Source organism: Austrofundulus limnaeus, unplaced genomic scaffold, assembly GCF_001266775.1.
Source record: "Austrofundulus limnaeus strain Quisiro unplaced genomic scaffold, Austrofundulus_limnaeus-1.0 Scaffold1409, whole genome shotgun sequence".
Taxonomy (NCBI): Eukaryota; Metazoa; Chordata; class Actinopteri; order Cyprinodontiformes; family Rivulidae; genus Austrofundulus; species Austrofundulus limnaeus.
Window position 1 is genome coordinate 1,341 of NW_013953811.1, and position 25,652 is coordinate 26,992.

General features: G+C 39.6%; 1 protein-coding gene across 6 annotated transcripts in view; it reads left to right on the top strand.

Moving 5' to 3' along the window:
* The first annotated feature begins 240 nt into the window (after positions 1 to 240).
* The window catches only part of cep170aa (centrosomal protein 170Aa), a 28,105-nt gene continuing 2,693 nt past the window's right edge, over positions 241 to 25,652 (top strand). The window contains exons 1-21 of one of the 6 annotated variants that reach the window (XM_014032275.1): positions 241 to 334; positions 1,782 to 1,841; positions 2,153 to 2,292; positions 4,897 to 4,986; positions 6,099 to 6,177; positions 6,388 to 6,446; positions 6,537 to 6,765; positions 7,870 to 8,010; positions 11,988 to 12,167; positions 12,296 to 12,586; positions 17,205 to 17,561; positions 17,708 to 17,994; positions 19,668 to 19,760; positions 21,088 to 21,205; positions 21,314 to 22,876; positions 23,867 to 24,140; positions 24,215 to 24,446; positions 24,718 to 24,885; positions 24,975 to 25,063; positions 25,187 to 25,280; positions 25,366 to 25,417. In XM_014032275.1, the coding sequence (XP_013887729.1) occupies positions 2,188 to 2,292; positions 4,897 to 4,986; positions 6,099 to 6,177; positions 6,388 to 6,446; positions 6,537 to 6,765; positions 7,870 to 8,010; positions 11,988 to 12,167; positions 12,296 to 12,586; positions 17,205 to 17,561; positions 17,708 to 17,994; positions 19,668 to 19,760; positions 21,088 to 21,205; positions 21,314 to 22,876; positions 23,867 to 24,140; positions 24,215 to 24,446; positions 24,718 to 24,885; positions 24,975 to 25,063; positions 25,187 to 25,280; positions 25,366 to 25,417 (4,501 nt within the window). In that variant the 5' untranslated portion in view covers positions 241 to 334; positions 1,782 to 1,841; positions 2,153 to 2,187. The remainder of the gene's footprint in view (positions 335 to 1,781; positions 1,842 to 2,152; positions 2,293 to 4,896; positions 4,987 to 6,098; positions 6,178 to 6,387; positions 6,447 to 6,536; positions 6,766 to 7,869; positions 8,011 to 11,987; positions 12,168 to 12,295; positions 12,587 to 17,204; positions 17,562 to 17,707; positions 17,995 to 19,667; positions 19,761 to 21,087; positions 21,206 to 21,313; positions 22,877 to 23,866; positions 24,141 to 24,214; positions 24,447 to 24,717; positions 24,886 to 24,974; positions 25,064 to 25,186; positions 25,281 to 25,365; positions 25,418 to 25,652) is intronic. The other 5 variants (XM_014032278.1, XM_014032277.1, XM_014032279.1 and 2 more) reach the window with 5 other exon arrangements.

The window sequence follows — 25,652 nt, forward strand, 5'->3', positions numbered from 1 at the left end:
CCCCCCCCCCCCAATAATTCTTCATATTTCAGATGAGCACACTCTGAAGGAAATTTTATATATAAAAAAATAAAAACACATTTGACTTGATTTCTACCGTTGCTGCTCTTCATTAACATTTCATTTAGTAAATTGAATTTGAATACAAAGACAGAWGATTTGGGAGTGTGATTTATTTATTTTTATTTTTTGAATGATCTACTGTGCAATCAAATTTAAAGCAGGCTGTATTCTCACAGCTGTGTCTCCTTCATCAGACCTTCCTCTGCGTTTCTCCGCCAGCGCCACGTCTTTCATGTGACATTCAGAGGTTTTAATGGCACCAAAAAGGCTGGTATGCATCATATCTGAGCTCTTCGTCCACATTCTTCTTAACCTTGCATTCTGCATGTGAGTGTGTCGTAGTTATTCAGTCAGAGAGCTCTCTGACGGTTTGGTTACAGTCGGGAGGGAAACCACACATAATTGTGGTGTAGTGCCAAAGCTGTTGCTGTGTTCAGTAAGCCTAATGGTCATTCCATCGCTTCGAAATGCACAATAATGTTGAATGAGTAGAGATTTGTGGTGATTTTGTGAAAAAAAAATTCCTCATCTTGACCAAGCACAGATGTCAGGATAATTAAATGTTTTTTTCCAGTTTAGCTGCATCTAATTGCCTCACACATTACAGAAAAAAAATCCTAGTTGAGTTTTTCTCAGCGTATAAAATTTCTGAAATATCTGAGTGTGGTGAAAAGCTGATCCGTTTCACATTAGAGACAGCTGCTGATGCAGCCACATTTCCAGCCTTGTCATGCAAAGAACTGAGGTGTGCAGCTGATTAAAATGTTACTCAAGGGATTATTTAGTATGGCTACTAGGTACTTAAGAGGTCAAGTGAGCAAGAGCTTAGCTCAATAAACTTTAATTCTCTGTTTGATGGGTTTTTTTCTTGGCACTTCGTACACACGACTGGGAGGRTTTTCTATTACAGCATAAGTAGAAATTCTCGTGAAAAGCACTAAAACTTACGTTTAAATGAAAAATGATGATTGATGCAAAGTTTGGAGCGTCTAAAAATCCGGTAAAGTTAAACACAAAAGTGGAAACAAATGCAGAAGATTTTAAAATGGCCTCTTCAGTCTGCCCTGAGAATGATTATTTTTGGTATCTTGTGACAGTGTGGAAAATTGAATTATGAATTTTACTCCCACTCAGGTTAGTCAGACACATCAGCAGTTGTACTAATCACTCAACCAGTTGTTAAATCAAACATTAAATAAAATAGCTGTGTAGCTATTTAGAAAACGACACCACGTGCACGTCCGTTAGATCCGCTTTATTTAGTTCTTCCAGGCCCGGGCAGTTAGAAAGCCAGAGGGCCTTGCTGTGACCTCCTTTTTKTGCTCGTCTGAAGTACATCGAAGGGGAGGAGGGAAAAGAAAACGGTTCTGGTGGGTAGGCCGCCAACATTCCTACATCACTTCCTCCTCTAACATCTGGCAGTCATCAGAGCGGGCAGAGAAAAAGGGGAGGATGTACTTCACCGGCTAGTCTAATGTTTATTTCTAGACTTAGACAGAGGCATCGCATTGCAAGACCGCCCCCTTAACCTAATTCCTCCTGTGACCAAAACAAAATGAAGCAAGAGATAATACTTTATTTTTTACTTCAGTACATCTCTACCAGTGTTTACTCTCTGACACTGATTCTTAAGTCTCTTTTCCTTTAAATGTTATAATTATATCATGAAGTGAAAAAAACAATTAACAGGAGAAATCTTTATTCTTCATCTCTTTCAGGATGACCTAGCTGTCTTCTGCTGTCAGTGGACTATCAGCTGTGAGCTACCTGGACCAGAGGCATGTAGWAATTATTTTACTAAAAAAATACTTGTTTAACACTTAATATCAAAGATGTCTGGAATCTTTTCAAACTTCCAGTTGGCGTTTGCACCAGTCAGGACATGTTTCCCTTTGAAAATAATCTTGATTGATTTTTCTTCATACTTTAACACACTGATTAGAAAAAAAAAGCTGGATCACCATGTAAACACTGACCAAATCATATCAGTCTGTTTACTTTAAAGAATATCGTGGTCATAATCCAGCTGCAAAATATCTGATTGTCATAAATAAGATTTGTAAAATAGTAACTTTGCGTGTTGTCTCAGGAGGTGTGTGCGTGAGGCAGCAGCAGGGTGTAGCAATGAGTGTGACCTCCTGGTTCCTGGTGAGCAGCGGGGGAACTCGCCACCGGCTCCCCCGGGAAATGATCTTCGTTGGCCGAGACGACTGTGAGCTCATGCTACAGGTGAGAGACAAAAAAAAAAAAAACAGTGTTTCTTTTTTTATGTCAAGGTATTCACTTTACCTCAGCTGGCAACTTTCTCTTTTATTCATGGATTTGAAAAGATATTTGTACTAATGAAGCTACACAATATTTCTTTGATGGCCTCAGTTTGTGTGTGTGTGTTATGTATCTGTGCAGCTGTGCATACGTCCATAGAGACCCGTGTGTACACTCGTGTTTACCTCTGGTCACCGTGCTAATAATAGAAAGTGGGGCAGATGCCTCTTGAGTTATATTTTATCAGATTGAGTCAGTTGTTTGGATAGACGGCATCTTTAGCTGCAGCAAAATTAATATTTTGAGAAAAAGTTTTTACTGATCCCAGTAATTATCTCAAAATCTGATCATCAAATGTTTAATTTTACTTTCTTAATGCTGATCAAGACATAGTAAAGTAACGTATAGTATAGTAAAGTGTACACAGTGTTTCAGTGGTGACCTTAAAATTGATCTTTGCCTATAACTGTTTTACAATCACAGACTTGTTTTGTCGATTTGACCACATTGACTTTTATTTTTCTGATTTCTCAGTTATTATTTGTTTCCTGGTTTGTTTGTGTCTAACAAGCCTGCTCTTTGAGGACTTCAAACTCCCAAAGATTATTAAAGTTGTAATAAATCTTCGCTTCTTTCTTTTCAACCACAAACRGCTTTCTGCTGACCTGATTATTTACTGCTTTTGCATTTTTATGCTCCCGCTCTTGTGAATCTTTGAGAATTTGCACACATAAGAGGCATTTTCAGACTTTTTATTTTTATTTTTGCAAAGCAGCTGGCAGTTGAGACTCATGTGACAGCTTCAGTAATCCAAGGCTTCATCACATGGCTCAACATATAAACGTCTGCTGTGTCATGCTCCAACAAAACACAACCACAGACTCACAGACAAAATATCAGATTTAAAGGAAAAACAGATACGTGCATTAGCATGTAATTACTTGATATTGATGATCAGTGGTTATTTTTAAACTATAGCCTTATGATGCAAATAGGAAATGGGTAGAACCTTTTAAAATTTAGGAACATGTTCTTTTTTCACATCCAATTAAATTAAATGCAGTGTGTTACAGAGCTGAACAATATGTCAAAAATGTATTGTCATTGCATTAACAGCCTCTGCAATAGGCACATCCCAAAAAACTGCATAAACTGCAACAAATCGTTGGCTCAGACATTTGCATTTATGCATTTTGTCAATCACATGAAAGTATTTCACCAGTGAAATGGAGCCCTGCACATTTTTGGCCAATTGGATGGATCTCTTTATATACAGTATATTTAAAAACTAATGCTGGAATGAAAATTATGTATTAGTTGTGTTTTTACTACTCTGAACCCAGAGCAGAAAGACATCCACAATGCATACTTACTGTAAGTATTTGTTCATTTATCACAAGTCGTCATCACAATATTAAGCAGCAATTTGCACATTGCAGGTTGTCCTAATACCYTGCTGCCCTAGTGTATTTAAGAATAGAAAGAAATGCAGTTAAAAAGAAAGGTGATTATTTTTTCCTCTCACACGTTTATTTGTGTCTCATGGATTAAATTGTTGCCATCATGTTTATGTCTGAGTGTGAGTGAGTTTTTGTGTTTCCATTTATATTAAACCTGCTACAGCTTTCATTACAAGTCTTAGTTTTCTCACTTTTACTTTTTAGAAATGATGAGCAACTTTYTACATCTGTTTTCTGCCTTTCTTTTATTCTGCGCCTACTTTGTTTGTCAGCAGTTTATCTGTGTAAAATGAATCCATCTACAGCCTGAGGTAAAACAGGCGGCTCAGCTGGTTTCTGTCATGTTTGATCTGAGGCTATCTGTTTTTTGGCTTGCTCTTTCAAGTTACTTCTTCCATGACCTAATAATCTCTACTTCAGCATGTTATTTTTAGACAAATAGGGTTCGACTCAAAGTAAAGAGTCGTGGAGATCAACTGAAAATGTGAATTAGTTCCCAGAATTGGCATTGACTGACCTTAATAAACTAACCAACCCAAACAGCAAACCTCTTTGAGACCGACCTCAAGACTGAAAAATGTTTATCAGTCAGTATCCTTGGATTCTGCTTGATGTTTTCACTTCAGTGGCATTGATGTGTGGATGAAATATTTACCAAATTCCTCAATTCTTTTCATTTTTAGGTTCGCACCATGAATACAGAAATGCTGCAGTGTTTGATCTGAAAACCATTTATCATCAGAAGAGCTGATGTGCTCATTATTCTTTAGCTGCAGAAGTCAATACTTTTTCTCCAGCCTTTATTCCTTAACAGCTTTTCTTTTGTCTGTTTCAGAGATGTTATAGTGTGTGTGTGTGTGTGTATGCACAGCTGTGTGTGAATGTGAAAGGTGACAGCAGGAGGCATAATTAAAGCATACTGCATATGCAAAGTGTAGAACTTTTGTTATAGGACAGCTAAGATTAAGAGGAAAACTAATACTTTATTTTTTTGTATGATATCCAGTAGTGACATCTGATCCTAATGATTAGAGATCAAATTTCAAAGTAAAGTCCTCGACTGCATCTGCTGAGTTAATGTTCTGTGTCTGTTTATTTTTGTTTCAAGTCTCGTAGCGTCGACAAACAGCACGCAGTCATCAACTACGAGCCTGGGACTGATGAACACAAGGTCAAGGACCTGGGGAGCCTGAATGGAGTAAGTATTTATGTGGAAAACTCCAAAGCAGAGATGGATGACAAAAAGAAAAGATCAAAGAACAGGAGAGGACAGAAAAGTGAAAGTAAGAAAATGAGAACACGTTTAACAAGCTGAAAGCAAGATAAACGGACTGAATAGGAACCAGATCGAAATAATATTTTTGTTTTTTTTAACATGACCAGTGGTGCTTAATGTTTACCGGCTAGCTAGAAGAGGAATTCCTCCACCAATTAATCACAGCTCAGATTTTGATCAGCTCACCAGTTTGAGCTGACAGGATCTTTTGACAGCTGTGCCTTAAAGAAACAGAKACTAAAAGCTCCTGAAACGGGCATTTCAGACTTTCACACATTACCGATCCCCAAAATAAAATCAGGAATTTTTAATACCTTTTTAAAATGGTTGAATTATTCTTCTTTCTTTCAGGTTGTAGCTTGTTAAAACCAGGTTCCACTGGCCACATTCTATTAGTCATGCAGTGATTTGTACCCAGTCACAGCCCACCAGATTAGACACATATGAACAACATCCTCACATCCTCTCCAGCACTCAAACAGGAAGTTAGAGTCACTTCCTCCTCTGTCATTATAACCATCCAGCTTCTTTGGTTGGATTTAGTAGGAAWTTTTTGTGCTGCTGAGTCAGTGGGTATGTAGAGGTTTGGACAGTTACCCCTCACTCTCTGACTGAAACCATTTCACGGCTAAGTTGTTACYCTGCTGAGAGTCTCACTAGAGAGAAGACTGGAATGTTTTATTACAGCACCGCAAATGTGTTGAATTTAATTCACAGTAAAGTGAAATTTGATCCGTCGCAGAGCTGTGGAGTAGAAAGAGAAGTGAATGAGTGTGGGAGAAGAAGAACGAGAACCAAACCAACTAACAGAAAGAGAAACACGTGTTTAGTCGGGCTTTTCTCTCTGGCTAACTTTAGCCACTGCACTGGGAACTTGTTGACTAAAAATGCTTTAAATAAAAGTAAATACTCAATAGAATCATTGACAAAATTATTAGCAAATAGTGTTGGAATATTTTTGTTGAAGCCCTAAAGTTTGTGTTTATCTGAAGCAGTTGTTACATTTGATGTATTTAAATTGTTTTCTTCTCCAGACTTTTGTAAATGATGTCCGCATTCAAGAGCAGATGTATATCACTCTGAAGTTGGAAGACAAGCTGAGGTTTGGATATGATATCCTTTTCTTTTTCCATTCTATCTCCACAACTTGTGGGCTCATATTTAATCTAGATTGATGCCAAAATGCCAATATTTTATAATGTATCAAATAACCACAATATATTTTATGGCCTTAAGTCCTTTCACTTGTCATTATTTCTAATATTTACATCCAAACACACCATATTGTAGTGTGATAGTATTTCCTTAACTGTATTGTCTTACATACCAATCTGTTCACGGTGGTGAGAGGAGAGCTTACTGTGCCTGAAGAGGCTCTAAAGGTGAGAACAAATAACCTGTGTCTTTTTAATGTATCAAATTGCATACACAGTTTTATTTATCCTTATTTTTTTTCCTGCATCTTCTTTCAGCATGAAAAGTTCACCAGCGGACTCCAGCTTAGTAAGAAGCCCTCCGTTGGTGAAACCGCTACAAACGCAACAAGCAAATCTCCCAGTAAGACCCCAACAAAAACACCAAAGTCATCCAGCAGCAGCGCCACAAAGTTGGGAGAGAGCAGACTAACAGACGGAATCACTTCCTCTAAAGAACAGTCATCGAAACCTCCCGAGTCTCACAAAGCAGAGGAGAGGATAGGAGGTGAGACAGAATGATGGGGAAGTGGGGGAGGAGGCTTTACTCTACACTTCATTTGTGCTTTCTTTTTTTTTTTTCAAATTCAGTGTGCTTTCATAAGATTGTATTTCTTTATTATAACTCAGAGTTTGTATAAGAAAATACCTTCTAGTAATGATGACACATTTCATTCAAGCACAAAAGCATTAATGATGGTTTTAATTTAGGCACATGCTGTATTTAATTTGCTGTACTAACAGTTTTCATTTTTTAAAAGGATTACATTTTTGTGACTGAATATATTTAATTTAAATAGTGGGCTTTTTTGTCAGACCAGTAGGGGGTGGAGATGGTCACTAGGAGAGGACTTCAACTTCCATATTAGCTTGCATTTATTCAGTTTAATCATAAAAGCAGTTTAGATCTGAAGGTGCACCTAAAGCCCTTGTTAATCTCCAGTTTTTTAAACAAGGCCACATGGAGCTTGTGTGTGTGCGTGTGTTTTCACAGATTAATCAGTGTCAGAGCAATGCAGTGTGCATCAAGCAAAGCCGCATGACATTTTTACTTTTCCAAAATTACAAGATGTTCAGTTACGCACACACATTTGCACAATTGGATCTAAACAAGCCCTGGGACAGCAAGCTGCATGTTACTCCATCTGCCAGGCTTCTGCTGTATGACTGCTATAATACTAAGCCACATGTAGATATTACACCTTGTGGTAAGCGGACGTTCTGCACGAGGGTCCAGCTTCCTGCCTGTACTTTTTCATTATTGTGTGTAATTACATTGATTACTATGATTTAACTTTCACAGCTCAGGACAGAGGTATTTAAAAATAAAAAGTAGGCAAAAAAGGAAGTTAGGGTTGGATGTGGCTTTTCTTCACACAGTCTAATAAGATGCTAAATGCTGATTCAGAGCCTCCTAAGAACATATGGCACATGTCACTTCCCATTCTCAGCTAGATTTCCTTTTCCTTCTTTACAGGTTTGAAAATAAACAAGCCAATATGTTTGTCTCACATCAACACAAAGTTTCTCTTTTGTTTAAACTCCTTGTGATTTTATAAATTATTCATATTTTTCTTAGTGTTATTAAATTGTGTCTGTGTATATCTCCCAGGGGACATTACAGCCCTGCCTCGTGGGACCCCTCTGTATGGCCAGCCCTCTTGGTGGGGTGATGAAGATGCAGATGATGAAAATTCTTTTAAACAGGAAACCAAGTCATCCTCATCCAAGAAACATGACAGCTGCATTTCAGGTAAGACCCTTTTAAAAATGACTGATTTCTGACAACATCACTTGATATTACCATACAAGAGTGCCTGAAAGCTCACACTGTTCACACCACAAAAGAATTGTTTCTCAAATGCATCTGCAGAGAATTCATCCTGATCCTTCATTTTGTACAAAATATTAACAAATCAAGTGTTAAACTGGGTTTGGTTATTAAAAAAAACTGCACTACAAATAAAATCTGATGTAACTTAATGATAAGCAGCAGGAGGTAGACAAGTCAAAATCAGACTGGATGTTTTTTGTGCCACATTTAAGCTCAGTAATCCCTGAACTTAAATGTGGATTTATTGCTTTATATTTTAAGTCTTTAGAGGCTAACTTTAAGGTCTGCTGTTTATATGAGCATCACTTCACTGATGTTAATGAGGGCTTTTTTTTTGTTTTTTGTAATGACAAGCTCCAGTGTTTAATGATACTGCATGTGATGACTAATGGGAACTCAGAGCTTTCAACTTCTGGCAGAGAAAAGTCAAAAGAAACATAACTAAACAGATATTTTAGTGAAGAACTTGTGTAATTTCTGATTAAATAAATCACTAACAATGTACTGGTATGGTGTTTTGATTTTCACTTTAATTTAAATTAGTTTAGGTAGTAATGGCCAGTAAGTGCACAAAAAGGTTTATTTTCACAGCCTGTAATGCACAACAGTTTGCTCCAAGGACTGGACGGACTGGGTGGGGTGGGGGCTGTCGGGGGTCCTTGTTAAAAGGATTGTAGCCTACGCCAATAGTAAAACAGCTCAGTGAAGCAAAATCAGTCTGTGCCAGGCTAGTGGAACACTGGTCAGAAGGAGTGGGGGGAGGTTAATCATAACACAAACATGCAAGCAGACAGAAGCAAATCTCTGTCCACATCTGGAGGGATCGTCTGGATCATCTTCACCAGCCTGAAAATTGGAGCCTTTATTTTCCAGCTTGAATAGTTCTGTTTGAGATTGGCCGTGTTGTGCCATTTGTCTTGTTGATATTTGCTAAGAATTATTATTTTTTTTGACTGCTATTTGAAAATTTGGAGTAAAACACTACGTAAGTGTGATTTGAAGCCATAAAAAGCTTCCAAAAATTCAGGCAAATGGGTTTAGCTACTTCAGTCATGGAAGTGGGTAAGTAAAAGGCTTTTTACCCTCTGGCAGGATTACATTTGGAAAGAGTCACTGCTGAGTTGATGATGTAATGTTGTTTTTGTTTTGAGAAGCAGCTTGTGCCAGAAATGTTGCAGTTTACCTGTGTATTTGGCACAAACCTCAGCATTAAAGATATTACTATTAGTATGTATGTTTATAAACAGAGAGTGAGCTTTGTCTCTAAATTTGCACAGTTCACAGTTGATACAGCATAAGAGTCACGGGGAAGCGAAAGAAGGCAGGAAGTGATTCTGTTTCTCTGAGGGGGATTTTTCACTAGGATATGATCGTCAGTTATGTTTAATGTGTGTTCTTTTCTCTTTCTGAATAAAAAGCCTGTGTTCGCACCGTCCCCCACCCCCCTTCACATGTATTGTCACTAAACCCGATTAAGTTACGCCATTGCACCAGCTCCCCCTTTTCTCCCAGCAAACACACACACAGCTTCCACACAAACGGCTCAGTGCACAGCAGCAACTGTTTGCTAATACTCTGGCAAGTATTGCTCTCAAATCCATGTACTTTGGATAATGTATCTGGTAAAGGGCTTTCAATTTGTGTCAGCTTTGTACAGTATTAGTCTGACATCCACTTACTTCACATGTGCCTTTCTGATTTTTACTCTTTTAAGATCTTTTCAATCCTTTAACTCTCTTTAGGTCACAGGAACTTGGATTGAGTAACCACCATTTTAAGCTAATTAGCCACTCTATGATTTGGTTAATTATGGTATTTTATCAGTTATGTATAGGGCTCATAAAAACACATTACCTTCAAACATTCAATTACACTTTGTTAAAAGAGAGAGTTGTTATAATCTCAAAGGGGTAGAGATGTTTGTTAAACCCAAATTTAGAACCAGTTTAAAGGAACGGAGTACTTCAGTCCAGGGTATAAGATTATGGAATAATCTGGAAGATGACATTAAAAATGCCAGATCAATGTGTATATTTAAGAGAATGATAAAGATTAATTTTCTGGAGAAATATGAAAATGTATGAATTGTTGTTCAAGGAGTTAAACCTTTGTATTTCTCTTTTTCTTTTTTTATAAACTAAAGATTATTTTTGATTGAATTTATTTATTTGAGAAAAAGGGGCAGATATAATAAGATTTTATCTTCTTCTGCTACCTTTCATTTAATTTATGATTTGTATTTTTGTTGTATGTTGAATTTAGGTTGTTTTTTTAAAGAAATGAATAAAATGAATGTTGTTGTTAATTAGCCACTGTCACACCTTTACTGCTGCTTTTTAATAAATTTATATGCATTTAAATGCACACACTTTTTTGCATATAATTTATGTACAAAATGCTGTACTTTGTATTATTGTATGGCCCAAAATAAAAATTGTGAATGTATAAAAAATGATCTATTATAAGTGGTTAATAAACCAGTTAAAAAATCTTCATCATATTTATCTTTAGTTTAAGCTGATTAATCTGTAAATCAATATGGCTTTAATTTATTTACTTCTCAAAACTCATTGGCATGTAAAATTGTTACTTTGTGTGAGTGAGAGTGCGAATGGTCGTCTGTCTTATTTGTCTCTGTGGCCGTGTGATGGACTTGTGAGTCGTCCAGGCTGTACCCCGTCTCTCTCTCGCTCTCTGACCACTGGAGATGGGCACCCCCCCTGCACAGAAAATGAGATAAAAAGGATGAATGGACAGGTTTTGTGATTTATGTTGAAGCTGATACTTTGACACTTTTGTTACATGTGTGAAAGAGGAAGTTTATCAGTTTTAATTATGGTGCTAACAGTGATAGGATAAGTTTCACACAGGAACCTCTGAAGTTTTCTGAGTTGATGGAAGTGTAAACACTGTGGTAACACAAGTAAGGCTTCTTGTTTATGGGGGTTATTTTTTGTTTTTGTAAAGACCATAACTGCTTACACAGTTACCAGTGATTGTGGAAACATTGTGTTTAAGCCTAAAGCTTAGGGTGAAGGTGATGTCTTGTAGGAGGGAATGATTTGCTGCACTTATAAAACAAGATGAAACTTGAGCATTATTGCTAAAGGGAATGTAGCACAATTATTTAATTTTTATTAAAGTTAGAAGCAAAAAGAAGCAAAAATACTAAATTACAAAAACGGAATGTTCCAGTTTGTTTTGTTTTGTGTGTTTGTTGTGTAAAATCAAGTGTCTGGTATTACCTCTGAGTTTCTTCCATGTTCTAAATCTTCAAGCAGCTCATGCTGGCTGCTGCTGATCATGTCAGAGATTTTCTTTCGTTTTAACTAAGCTGACTTGAAGGTAGTGAATTGGAAAATAAGACCTAATTTAGACTTCATTTCTTGCTAAAATCATACTTTTCTTAAATCCTTAAGAATCGTCAAATTTTAAGTATAACAATTCACAAGACTGATTTTTAAAATGAGTGATTTCTACACAGTTTCTGCACAGTTTTTATTTTACTATCTGCCATATGTTCCTACTTTTTACCCCCCAGATAAAGCAGATGGCACCTTTTTTATTTTTTGTGAAACGATCATTTATCCTAATCAGATCCCTTAGAGGAGCTGGTTAATATAATTAAATGGGGAAAAATACTCTCCATTGTTTGGACCCAAAGAAGGTTTTAAAGATTTTCTAATGGGTCTGGTACTAACTGTAGCAAAGTGCTGCTATCTGAGTGTTATGATGGGTTTTCTATTTAAGTAGGTGTCAAATGTCCAAGTAACAGAAATATGATTGTTGCGAGTTTTTGTCAAGATGCATTTTGTTGTAGAAACTCTCTTAACCTGTCAGTGGACAGTGCTATGACTGACTGGTTTATTGAGCTGTTTGTTGTTTTCAAACCTCAGAGAGCAAAGAGGCCCGTCGAGGAGAAAAAGCTAAAGAAGGTGGCCTTCATGCATCGACTGCTCTTGATTCCAGTTATTATGAGGTTCCTACCAAAGAAGGTCACATGGCAAATAACGGCATCCATGAAATTCCCACCAAGGACACCGAAGATGGACCTTCTCACAGCCACATCACTGCATGTAAAATACTATTTTTATTTATTTATACATTTTGATTTTTTTTTTTACATTATTATTATTAGAACTACTTTAGGTTACAAGTTGTGTTGAGATGACACAATACTTATCCTGGACCGTGTGCTCCGCAGCTCAAGGTCACGCCTCCTTCACCATAGAGTTCGACAACACCTCTCCAGGGAAAGTCACCATTAAAGACCACGTGTCAAAGTTCACAGCGGACCACCACAGGTCTCACTCCAAGAAGAGCGGCGCGGGAAGCAAGGATCTGAGCACTCTTCAAGCTGCCATGATGGCTTCTGAGAGCAAGGTGGCTGATTGGCTGGCTCATAACGACCCCACGCTGATGCGCAGCGAGTCAACAGAAGACGACAGCAAGAGCATCAAGAGTGACGTGCCGGTCCACCTCAAAAGACTCAAAGGTGAAGTTTGGTCTTTTCTAAAAACTTATGTATGTTTCTGGGTTCATTTATTTATTGATTTATGCTTCTGAGATGACTTTTGATTTGAGTTTTTATTATAGTTCATGTTCATCATGGGTGTGAATTATCTTTGTTGTTTTCAATATTTCAGTATTGAGAAGATTTAAGAAGTCTGTAAATTCAGTGCATCCATTACCTGCAAACATTCAGCTGTAGCTTCCTGCCGGTCGAGATTTTTGTGATTACGGGTCAAACTGTGCTTATTTGTTCTGCTCGAATAAGTTTAAATTTGATTTATTCAAGGGTTTTGTAAGCCACGTGCAGAGCATTTGTCAATAGCTACTATTGGGCCAGTGCAAGCAAGAGCTACGTTAGAGCCAGCTTGTGTTTATAGTCGGGGTTTTAAAGCACAGAGGCACCAGGGTGGTTTAGTGGTTAGCACTGTTGCCTCACAGCAAGAAGGTCCTGGGTTCAAACCCCTGGTTGAGCCTGAGGTCTTTCTCTAGGGGGTTTGCATGTTCCTGTTAGCTGATGTTTGGTCATGGGAAGCTGCCTTTCAGTGCGAGAGGCATGGTACATACTGCTTCAGTTTCTCTTCACTGCAACAGTGTTAATCAGTATTTGTACACAATCTTCTCCCCTGATTCAGAGCAGAGCGCTGTCGCTTCATATAGCGTTCCTTTTAAAATTGTGTTATTACCAGAAGACATATCAAGTTGTTGAGCTGTTTTTTTTAAGCATTCAGACTACTGATCTCAGTCAACAGTAGACTTCACGTTTGAACTTGGCAAACCCCGTTCGAATGGCAGTACTGCCTGGTCCTGCTCCCTGGTCAGGTCCTGCTTAGCCTCAGAAGTGTTACCAAAGACAGTGTCGTCCCTGACCTGCTTTTGTCTAATAGACCAGGGGAGGGAGACATTGTGAGTTGATGAAAATGGAAACCTGTGAGGAGGCAGGATAAAAAAACACAGAAAGCTAATAAATTAGATGGAGTTAGCATCTGTTAACATGCATGTCAGCTGGCTGACAGATTGATTCACCTAATGGATGACTGTGCTCTTAACTGATTCACTGACTGGGTTTTCACAGCTGAGTTAAAGGAAACCAAGAATAAGATGAAGTGAGGGAAAGAAAGGGTGAAAAGAAAAGGTAGGTAATTTAAGTGAAGAGGGAGCGAGGGAACACAGAGATAGTAAAAGGGTAAGTTGACAGCTGGATGGCAAGCTTTATACTGACACTGGCTTTGGACACGTGAGGTGCGAAAAGAACAGGTGAGTTGAGATAGATGAGAGGAAGAAGCTGAAAAAAGCACCGACAGCAGTAATATCAGCAAAATTAGCAAAGGTGTGTGAAAAGAGCACGTAAAAGAGAGAAGGGGTGGGGTTTGGGCTGCAGTGAGAGCAGAAAGGGAGGCAGTGAAGCTGAGGGAGAGCAGCCTTTGGCGGAAAGTTGTTATAGAAACAGCGATGCAGACTTTCATTTACAGAGTCGATTCTAGCTGTGCACATCTGTCTGTGTGTGAGGTGTCTGCAGCACCTTCTGAGGGCGTTTGTGTGGCTGAATTCTGCAGTTTTTGCCTCTGCTGCATGTTTGAAACATGCTCAGCTCTGATCTGCAGACAAGCAGTGCAGCATGTGTGAATGGAAATCTGCTAAGGGTGTGCCATAGAGGTGCTGGGAGGAAGAGTAGCAGAGATTTACTGAGGCAGCTGAGCTTCCACTTTTGATTGATAAATATTAAGGTAAGTTTTTTTGTGCAGGTTTTATCTTTACCTGATTTTATTTGAAATAGAAAATGCATTGTTAATAAGTGCAGCATTTTCAGATGATTTTTATGTGCATTATCTGGAATAATTTAGACTAATTAGCGTCAGGTGAAATCTTTGGTGTATAATTAATTTAAGTTGCATTATTATTTTTATGATTCTGAGATGATTGATTTGAGCTTTGGCTTAGCAGACCTGTCACAGTCAGCATTCACTGCTGCTCTGTTTGGATACACTAGTTCTGTGTGTTTTGGCGATTGCATGTTTGCGTGTCTGTTTCTGTGTGCAAAGGAAGTGCATCCCTGTTTTATTTGTTCAGTTGTGTGTGTGCAGGCTGCTCCTTTGTGAGTCATGTTGGAGCGACCAGTACAGTGCACCGGACTCTCACAGAAAGCTCTGTTGTCCTCTAGCTCTGCTAAGGGCTTCTTTGTCTTGGAGACAGAATGAAAGACCTGCTTCTTGCTTATCTGCTGATCTGCTTGACCTCCTGAAACACTGTCCTCCTTTATGTTCTCATTCCTTCATTGCTTTCTTCTATTTGATGTAAATCTTTTTTTAACATGTCAAACTGATTAAAAAACAGAATAATTGGAGAAGGGAACTTTGACGAATGAGCCACAGAGTTTATAAAACCCTAACCTTTTCTTGTGAGGGTGCCGTTAAAAAAGTAACAAAAGAAATAACAGATGTTAACATTTTTCTCAAGTAAGGGAATACTGTCTTTCTTTAAGATTACTTTTTATTAGATATTGTGCTTAAATGTGTTACTGCAGACTAGGGTTGGGTGATATTGACAAAAAAAATCAGGATTAATAGTGGTATTTAGCTGGTAATTAATCCAACAATTGCAGAGGTGGGTAATAATTAGTTGCATTTAATTGAGTAACATTTGGGAAAAAAATGTACTTTTAGGAGTAGTTTTACTACACCATACTTTTTACTTTACTTGAGTAATATTGTTATGAAGTATTGCTACTTTTACTTGAGAGAACTTTCTGAATACGCAACCCATTTGAATTAGTTCAATCACCTGAAACACTGACATGGCAACTTGAGTAACTGATCATAACGTCTGATTTAATATTTTAAAATGATGTCATCAGACTGACAAAAAATTTAAAGTGATGTGAGAATAGTTTTTAAAGACTAAAATGGAAAAAAAACCTACAACACAGTAAAATAGTTCCAGTGACAACATCTACTGTTTACCTTATATTCACTTGACCTGTAAATGTCTCAGCAGATCAGGACAACAAAACTTGTGTACAAACAAGAGGTCTCACTTCAACATAAATTAGAGGTGTCTCTCTGCTGCATCTCTGTTTAAAACGTTTGTTCTTCATTCAGTGAAGTTATTTACGGTGGGTAGGGTTAGTATTAGTCGCTCTGCACTGCCTTCCACCATTGGGCTCATATGTGATCTTGATAATGAAAGCGTGCTGCACACAATTATGTCATCACAAGGCACAAATTGCAGTATAACGTGGCAAATATTAATTGTTGACAGTTTTACTGACTTAACTGCACACAATACGATTTTGCCCAACCCTGCTGCAGACTTTTTAATACACCCAAAGCAAACATGGATCTGTGGTGTACCTTTTAATGCATGAACCTGAGTTTCATAACAATATTTTTTTTCTTATTGAAACTTGACAGTGCAAGCAGCAAACATTGAACTTTTAAATAGGACCTTCCCTAACCTTCACTTGGACAAATATCAAGAAAGTGTTCCAGATCACTATACAGCTTTGTTGCAGAAGTAAAAAAAAAAAAAAAACTGTAAAATTGTCTGTTTAGTCTGTCTCGTGTTTTCTAGGAAATTCAATTGTTTAGTTTATTATAGTAAAGAAATCAGGCATGTTTTTAGTTCTGCCTTTGGGCTGTTGATCTGGCTTGTGGATGTCATGGAGCAGATTTAGTGCTTTATGGTTTTTAGGGGAAAGGATTTGGGAAGTGAAACTAGTTCCACTTTTTATTAATTAAAAAAAAAAACATTTGTTTGCAAAGTCGGACGTAATTAGATCCTTCTTTATTATTTGTTATTTTCCCCCACTAAATCCAGTCGCTCTCTCCCATCCAACCTTATTCTTCTCACATCCCCCAACCGCCTTCCCTTTTCAGGCGCCCCTATTTTTTTCTATTCCTTTTTTTTCTTCTCTCGCGATGCCTCCCCTCCTCCTCCCCTTCACACATATACACACACACAGACACATACACACACACACATCCGTACTCTGATTCCCCCTCCATGTCTTCCACCTCCCCTCCCCCTCTCTCAACTTACAACCAGTGAAGTCGACTGGGCCAGCCGTTGTGTGGGTGGCATGGCTGGATAAGTGTGGCACACTGTTTTTAGTTGCAGACTTGCTGAATCAACCCAGACAAAAGAAAATGTGAGACTGCGGTGGTGTGGTAGGTTCGTCAGACGCTGTGAGGTTCGAGTCTGTTTTGATGGTTGAGTGATTGGACTCAGCTAAAAGTTCATTGTTGATCTGCGGACGTGTTTCTTGTTGTTGTGTTCACAGTAGATTTCCGTCCAGATAAATGTAGTGTTTGATGTGGAGATTTTGTTTTCTTTTTTTGTTTCCTGATAACTTAAAGGAAGTACCTGTATGGAATCAACAATTACAACGATTGTTTTCTGTCACTATGGAGTTGTTCATTTAAGAATTTAAGCATGTTAGGTAATCTATGTAAGTAGATTATAAACAGGCTCCAGTTTATAGCAAATTAATTGAATAGTAAATAGCACAGTCTTAATTGCAGGATTTTTATCATTGATCCTAAAAATTAGTTTTTGTTTGTTAATGATTATGCAAGTTACTAAGTTGTCTTTATTTTGTGTCTCAGTAGGCAGCAAGCATGAGGATGGCACCCAGAGCGACTCAGAGAACGGGCTGGGCCTGCGATTCGCCACTCGCCGACAAGCACTCGAGGAACGCCTAAAGACAACACACAGCCACGTGGCCGGAGGAGCAGGAGAGCCCAACACAACTGTGAGCGGGACCAGAACAACCAGCACCCGTACGGCTTTCATGATCGAGTTCTACGACGAGGAAAACCCTCGCAAGCGTCGCTCGTATTCCTTTTCCCAGACTGCTCCCCTGCTGGGCGTAGGAGCAGGCGGGGAGGGACTGTGTCCTCAGCCTCCGTCTCACCCAAAGGTGTTTAGTATTTCCACCTCTGCAGCTATGGCCTCAGACTCAGGTAAACTCTTGTGTTCATAGAAACTTCAAATTCTGTTTAGTAATGAAGAAATGTATTTTATCATAGTTTTATAAAAAAAATAGAGGCATTTATAATGACAGTTTGTCATTTAAACTCAATACTTCTTCACTATGTTTACTTTCCAGGAAAGGTCCCGGCTCCCATATCAGCTACAGTGGCTGCAGGCGCCCCAACGGCTGCCCGTGTCCTCCTCAAGCAGAGGTCAGAGGACCAAAGTATTGGGCGGAGCTCAGGCAGCACCAGGCTGGCGATTGGCAGCCCCACTACTCCCAGTGAGGACACTTCAGTTGTTGGAACTGCAGGAACCACCGGGGGGGAAGAGGAGGACAACCAAAGTGATAAAGGGACTTATACTATTGAACTGGAGAACACGAACCCAGAAGAAGAGGAGGCCAGGCGTATGATTGACAAGGTAAAAATGAGTAAAATGTTTAAAATGGTGGCTCCACCATGAGGAAGTTTGGCTTAAAGACACATCCCAAAAGGCATTTCTGGTCCCCACCTGTCGTTTTGCTCCTCAGCATGGCTTCATAAAAACACTGCAGGATTTCTCAAACATGCATGTGTCAAAGCAAGGCTTTGGGCATGTTTTTTATGAGAGTATAACATTATAACATTATATAAAACTCAAAAAAGTTGATTTTACATGATTTTGCCCCTTTAACTTTTAAACTACCTTTATTTGTTATCAGATGGAAAAGATATTTTCTGTTTCCGTCATATTGAACATTATTAGACTGCAATGTAATTTATAATTTATCACTGCAAAAACATTTGCTTATTATTGTAAAATTTACAGCAAACACAAAAATCTTTTTTTTAATGTACAGCAGAATAAAAAAGTTTAAAAAATCTCCTTTGTGGGTATCATAAAGGATTGTCCATACTTCATTTAAGCTCAGATGAGTGTCTTGTTGGCTAGTTCAATAAAAACAAAAAAAAGCAACATCTTATAACTTTATATGCCAAACTGTGGCCATAAACACAGCTGGTAGAATAATATGCGCATCATTTAAAGTTATTTTCCCTTAATTATAAAGAGAAAACACAAACAGGCTACGACAAACTTAATAGTGACTTTAAAACTTGCTTCGTTGGCACTTTCTATGTTCGTGAGTCCTTTGTGGCCAACTGGTGTTGTTGATACTAAAACAGCACCGTCATCTGTCTGTGGCCCTGCTGGACCACCACTCATCCTCTCTGTCCCTCAGGTACACCTAATGCTCCTGCAGTAAGCTGGATTGATGTGCTCCCATCAGCCAGCCGTCCTGTTTCATTAAACAGTGCTGCAGGGAGGCTGAAACAACATCAGTTTTCTTGCTGATGCTCCTCACATGAAGCAAAGTTTTCTTTCGTGGTTACAGAAACTTTAACTGAAAGGGACAAAGATTAAGTCATGGTTTATTCAGAATGGGCCTCAGAAATATTTAGTCATTGGGGCAAAAACAAAATAAAAGGTTTAATGGGTAGTAAATATAAGTTCACCTGTGTTTGCCAGAGGCATCATACAGAGCTTTGAGGATAGTTTATTTTAGAACATGAAGCTGCTTTCAGCGGGTTATTAAATGTTAGCGTAACTCAGATTTAGAATTTTACAAGCGTGTTTTAAATGGTGATTTATCCTACACCAAGCAGTGAAATAATTAGAGAGCTATATTTCTAGTCCGTGTGAATCTGCATGCCTTACATTGTACACTGGCAGTGTTATTATGCTAATTCCTGTAATTAGCTGACACACTAATTGTGACTCTTCTCACAGATGTCCACTCTTGCTCGCTGCACCATTTTGTAATTTGCTTGTGTTATTTCTGCTTGTTTCATTTATATAAAACTGTGAGGATTAACATGAAAAATAAACAACAGCTTATTTTGTTTGTTACTTCACTTTTGTTTCCCAAGAAACCAAGAGATCGATACGTTTTAAGAGCATTTATCAAGAATATTGAATCTTATAAAGATCGCAGTGTCTGACTTGTTTCTGTTACTAACACAGATAGTGTTATAAGATTTGGATTGGAACACTAATATTCCACCAAACGGGAAGTTTTCTGACCTGTTGTTTTTTTTTTTTTTTTGCATTTGTAGGTGTTTGGAGTGCAGGAGAGTACAAGTGCTTCGGTTTTGTCAGACCTGAAAGGAGAAGGAAAAGGAAAAGGCTCAGGAGAGACTGTGAAAGAGGTAATGTCTAAGAGTTTGTCTTTATTGATTGATTTAGTGTTTATGAAAACAGCCGCGTTCACTTCTTCTAAAAAATTTTATTTTTCGTGAAGTTGGGGGATCACGTTGTCTGGTTCTGATAAACAGAAGTAGATTTAGGATTCCTGGTTGTGTCGCAGTCACTCCTGTGACTTGACCACTTTACTGTACTAGGCTGTTGATGAGAGGAGGTCTGTCTGAGTGACCTAGATCACTCAGACGTTCAGACCTCCAGGCAGTTTCACAACAGAGAGGAGACAGTGTGTATCTGCACTGACAGCCCAACTCCTCTTCGATCTGCCATTTCTATTTGCATGTTCAGTGTTAATTTCTATTTGCATGTTCAGTGTTAAATGATTTGTTATTCAGCTTATTTAATACTTTATTGGATCTCCAATTGAATGTTTATGTAAATCTGGAAGTGTAAAAAATAATAAATCTCTTAATTTGCTTCTTTTTTTACTCTTTATTACTTAAGAACAAAAATGGCAAAATCTATTGCAGTACTGTATTGCTAAGGAGTTATTTAATGATAAAACACTATTTATACTACATAATGCAATAATTGTTCCACATTTGATTTATTGTATAGAAGTCTGGGGAAATGCATGTAAAACAATGACTAACCCTATTTTTATTTTACAAAAAAGAGCCATAAGAATTATCACAAGAAAGCATTACTATCACCCATATTAACCATATTGTTTCATCAATTAAAATTATTAAAATTTTATGAGCTGGTTGAATATCTTATAAAGCTAATAAAAAAATGTGTTACCTTCAAACATCCAATCAAATTTTGTTAAAAGGGAAAGCTGCTATAATTTGAAGGGACTACAAATGTTTGTTAAACCAAAAATCAGAACAAATTTGAAGGACAGATGCACTTCAGTCAAAGGTATAAGACTATAGAATAATCTGGAAAATGATTATAAAAGCATTGGATCAATTAATTCCTTTTAAAAAATGATCAAAGCAAAAATGTTAAAGAAATATGAAATTGTTTAATTTTTGTTTGTATGAGTTACTGTTTGAAGAGTGGATTTTTTTGTTTTGTTTTATTATTTGGCTTATTATTGTTTGAAAATTTTTTTTGTAAATGGGAGCAGATATAAGATTTTTTCTTCTGCTGCCTTTTATTTGATTTGATTTGTATTTTTTGTTGTATGTAATGTTTTGTTTTAAAAAAATGAAATGAAAAAATAAAATCTAAAAATCTCTATTTTAGAATAATAGTAACTGACTCAGTGCCCTTTATTACAGTTTCTCAATCCTATTTTAGTTTTTGCCACTCTTTGTGTTGCCTCAGACCCTTCCCGGTGACTCCAGCTGGGTCTCTCAGTGGGCCAGTTTAGCTGCTAATAACACCAGGACGGACCCAGAAGGTTCTGGAGCAGAAGCAGCCACATTCCTGCACAAAGAGAGAGGTATGGAATCACTCAAATTAAAGAGAACGAGCTTAGATTAAAATTTAGGCTTGATTCTGACAAAAAAGTGTTGAGTATTATGTTAAAGGTGGTTTCGTTTGTGTGTAGGAGCTGATGCCTTTAATCCTGCTGCACCCCTCCTCAAAGGTGAATCCTCTTCCAGCCTGACTGACCATAAGCGCAGGACCCTCCCCCAACTCCCCGTGGATGACCCCCGAGCCAAATCCACTTCCAAAGCGATGAGGTCGGAGATCGGGGAGAAACAGGACACTGAGCCCCAGGAGAAAGAGCACAAGGGAGACGGGGAGTCGCCAACCCCCACAGAGAACGCAGAGATGACCACTAAACGAAAACAAAGCTCCACCTCCTCCCCGTCCAAGGGTTCTCCTCGGACGCCCGGTGGCACTGAACGGACAAAGAGGTCAGAGGAGAGGAAAGGAGGAGGAGCAGCAGCAGAAACCGGAGACAAATCTGGGAAGCCGCTGGTCCGTCAGGGCAGCTTTACCATCGAGAAGCCCAGCGCAAACGTCCCCGCAGAGCTCATCCCTCGCATCAACCGAGGCGGCGGCGGGCGCGAGCGCAGCGACTCCGTGGGCAGCATGGACACCGCCACGCTGCTGAAGGACACAGAGGCCGTCATGGCGTTCCTAGAGGCCAAGCTCAGAGACGAGAACAAACTCGACCAGAAGAAGACTAAAACCGCTCAGAGCTCGGGTCTCCGGAACCGATCGGACTCCGTCTCTCCTGAATCCGACGTGGACACGGCCTCCACAGCGAGCCACGTGACCGGAGAGGCCGAGAGGAAGGCAGCGGCTGGCGGCACGCAGAAGAGAAAGTCTCTCAGCAGCATGCACCGGGAAAAAAGCAACATGAGCACAGCGTCCAAAACCAGCACTACGAACGCCGGCGCTCGAGAACGCCTGGAGAGAAAGAGTAAAAGACCGGGAGATGCAGCGACCCGGGCCGAGGCTCGTCGCTCCACTCAGCCGTCCTCTTCCTCCTCTAAAGCACGCCAGCCTTCTCAGGATCTCACTGATGACGACCAGACCTCCTCCTTCCCCATCTCCGATGTCCTTTCTTCAGACCAGGAGACCTATTCTGGACCTTTAGGGAACTCGACACATAGACACGGCCCAGAAGACGTCCTCTATTCCAAACTCGACGGCAGATCTTCTAAAGCATCCGTGGGCGGGGCCTCTAAAACCAGCAGAACCCTCCAGGCAGCTACAGCCTCCTCTCTCAGCAAGCAGGCCTCGCTGCCACAGCCACGACCCACGAGAGCATCCCTGCTCCGCCGCGCCCGGCTGGGGGACACGTCTGACACAGATCTAGCCGATGCAGACCGGGTATCGGTGGCATCCGAGGTGTCCACCACAAGCTCCACCTCTAAGCCTCCGTCCGGTCGTAAGGGGTTGTCCCGGTTGGACATGCTGGCTCAGCCACGGAGGACCCGCATGGGCTCCATCTCAGCCCGCAGCGACTCAGAGTGCACGTTGACCCGGAGCTCCGCCTCCTCGCCCCGCCTGTCAGCGGAGACGGCCCTGCGTCTCGGCCTGCGCTCGTCAGGACCCGCAGAGAATAAGCTGACGTCCAGGATGAGGGCCAACAGCGTGTCAAAACTGAATGAAGTCAAGACTAAGACCACTACATCTGGATACTGCTCACCAACAGGTGAGAAAAGAATAAAAACCTCCAAGATTTCTAAATAAACAAAAAAACTCAATCATTTTTTTATTCAAATAAATATTTAGTACAAGATGTAATGATTTAGTCAAGAGCGGACACTATCCCGTCCTCCTTTTAGTGTTGGTCTGTTTTGTCCCACTGTGTTGTGATGAACTGTGCGTTGGTTTTCATCATCCAGAAAATCCTCAGCCTCAACCTGCAGGTGGGGATGCAGAGGAAGAGCTGCTGGGTACTGTACCAGAACCATAAAGTCTAGTAATTAGTCTGTTTGTGTGCCGTGTACGTGTGTGATCATGTCAGACCTGGGTCACAGCAATAAGAGCTGCGACACAGCTCTTCAGACCAAAAGCAAAATTATTAAAATAAACTTTGTTAAAGATCATGAAACTGGAATTTCTCCCTCATTATGTTTAAACGTTCCAGTTTATTAAAAAAAACAAGCGTATCATTTGTAGTTCAGAATTACTAGACAACAAAAAAGCATAAAGCTAAACTACGATGACCCAGCTCTACTAGGTCTGTGTCTCCACCCTTAATTCCATTGAGTATTGCTGTGTTGCTCCCATTTTAACACTTTGTCCCATTTTACCCTGAGCAGACTGTTTGAGCAACGCATCATCTCAGCTGCACTAACAGAGCTGCTGTTTGAGCCGTTAGCAGCAACATAAAATGCAGCAAACATGCTTCCTTTAAAAAAAGAACATAAGCTTTTTTAGCTGCTGTTTTTGTTGTGCCTAATGTGGTGTTATAATTGCTAAATATGCTGGGTTTTTTTGCATATAACTGCTTATTCAGACTTTATTATTATTATTATTTTGATCATAATGGGGAGAGCAACTCTTGCAACTTTTTAATTTTGTTGGATCGAAGCAAGATTGGCTGAAGCCTCTCATATCCACGAGCTCTTTTATTAGTTGTACCAGCATGCATTACATTATAAAGTAAAAACCGTATTTTTTCTGTCTACCCTTATAGTGTCCAGCAGTAACAGGTGGAGGCGTATGCCGCCCGAGTACGGCTCCACTTCAGAGGAAGAGTTTAGCTCCAGCAGGAATTCATCAAAACAAGGAGCTCGCTCTCATGTGCGTCCTCATCACCTCGTCCCGACCCGCGCTTCGAGACTCGGCGCCGCTGCGAATTCCGGCCCGGGCGTGGTGTCGAGTCCAGGGGGAGCGGGGATCAAGCACCGCATGAAGGAGCAAGAGGAGTACATCAAGGACTGGACAGCTCACAGTGAAGAGATCGCCAGGTATTAATGAAGTGACATCTTTAAAGCACGTTCTCCTGAATCCTGAGTTTTAAAGAGCCCCGTCTGATTAACAGGTTGTTCCCCTGTGTGCGCAGGATCAGCCAGGATCTGGCCAAGGACTTGGCCATCTTGGCTCGCGAGATCCACGACGTGGCTGGGGAGATCGACTCGGTCAGCTCCTCGGGCACGGCGCCCAGCACCACCGTCAGCACGGCTGCCACCACCCCGGGATCCGCCATCGACACCCGGGAAGAGGTAGGCCCCGCACGCCCCACGCAGCCGGAAATACAGGAGAGCATGAAAAAGGTGCCTGATTTTCTTCTTCTGTTATGGTTTTACTGCCTGTGCTTCCATTTTCATCTGTTTCTTTGATAAAACTCTGTTGCCTCAAAGCTTTATCTGCTTCTTATTATTTAATCTGATTTCCAACTTTTTTAACACTTATTTTAACACACAAGTCCATATTTTACAAATTCTCACATTACTGTTCAACGTTTTAAACAAGTGTGTCTAGTAGAACAAAAATAAAAGTTTATTTCTATTTTTCTTTTCTCTTTCTCTCTCCCTCTTTGCCCAGTTGGTGGATCGGGTGTTCGACGAAAGCCTCAAATTCAGAAAAATCCCACCCGTCATCTCGTCCAATAAGGTGCCAGAAATAAACGGGAAGCCCGTGGAGCTCCAGCCCCGAGCCCCCGACAGCCGGGAGCCTCGAGCTTTGAGGAGACGTACCTGGAACAGAGAGGAGGTGCGGCACAAACCAAAATAATCCGTTTCAGGATTTGGAGTTCAGGATGCTGTTTGACGCAGTTTCATTCTTACACTGTTTGTTTTCAGGCGGTGTTGGACAGCCTCCTGATCCACTCTGTGTCTCAGCTGTCCACCAAGATCAGACACTCTGTGGACAAAACTGCAGGAAAGATCAGGTGATTATACTCATGTTATAGCTTAATTTTACATTACATGTGAATAAATATTTTTTGAAACATCGACTCTGTTCCTACATTTTATTTCTGTCAAGAAAAAAAAATATTGTTTTTTTTTCTCAGGATCTTGTTCAAAGATAAGGACAGGAACTGGGATGAAATTGAGAGTAAACTGAAATCAGAGAGTGACATACCTCTCCTTAAAGCCTCCAACAAGGTATGAAATCAGTCTGTGAGTCTATAATTAATGAATGAGGAAATCTAAGTGTTAAGTTTATTTATTTATTTTTTTCATTTTACAGGAAATCTCTTCAATTTTTCTAGAACTGAAGAAAGTGGAGAAGCAGCTTCAAGGTAAAGCAGAACCTAGTTACTGATATTTTAGACATCTTGACTTCAGTAGTGGTTGAGAAGCTAATTAAAATACAAAATGAAAAGCAGCAGAATACAAATATTAATTCCTGTAAACCAAATACTGTAGTTAAACCTTTAATCCATAGTTTGTAACAGATGTTCAGGACAGTGGTGTATTTATTTTAAAATATGATTTATGTAATCTGAGTTTGCATGCTCTCTCTGTGGGTTTTCT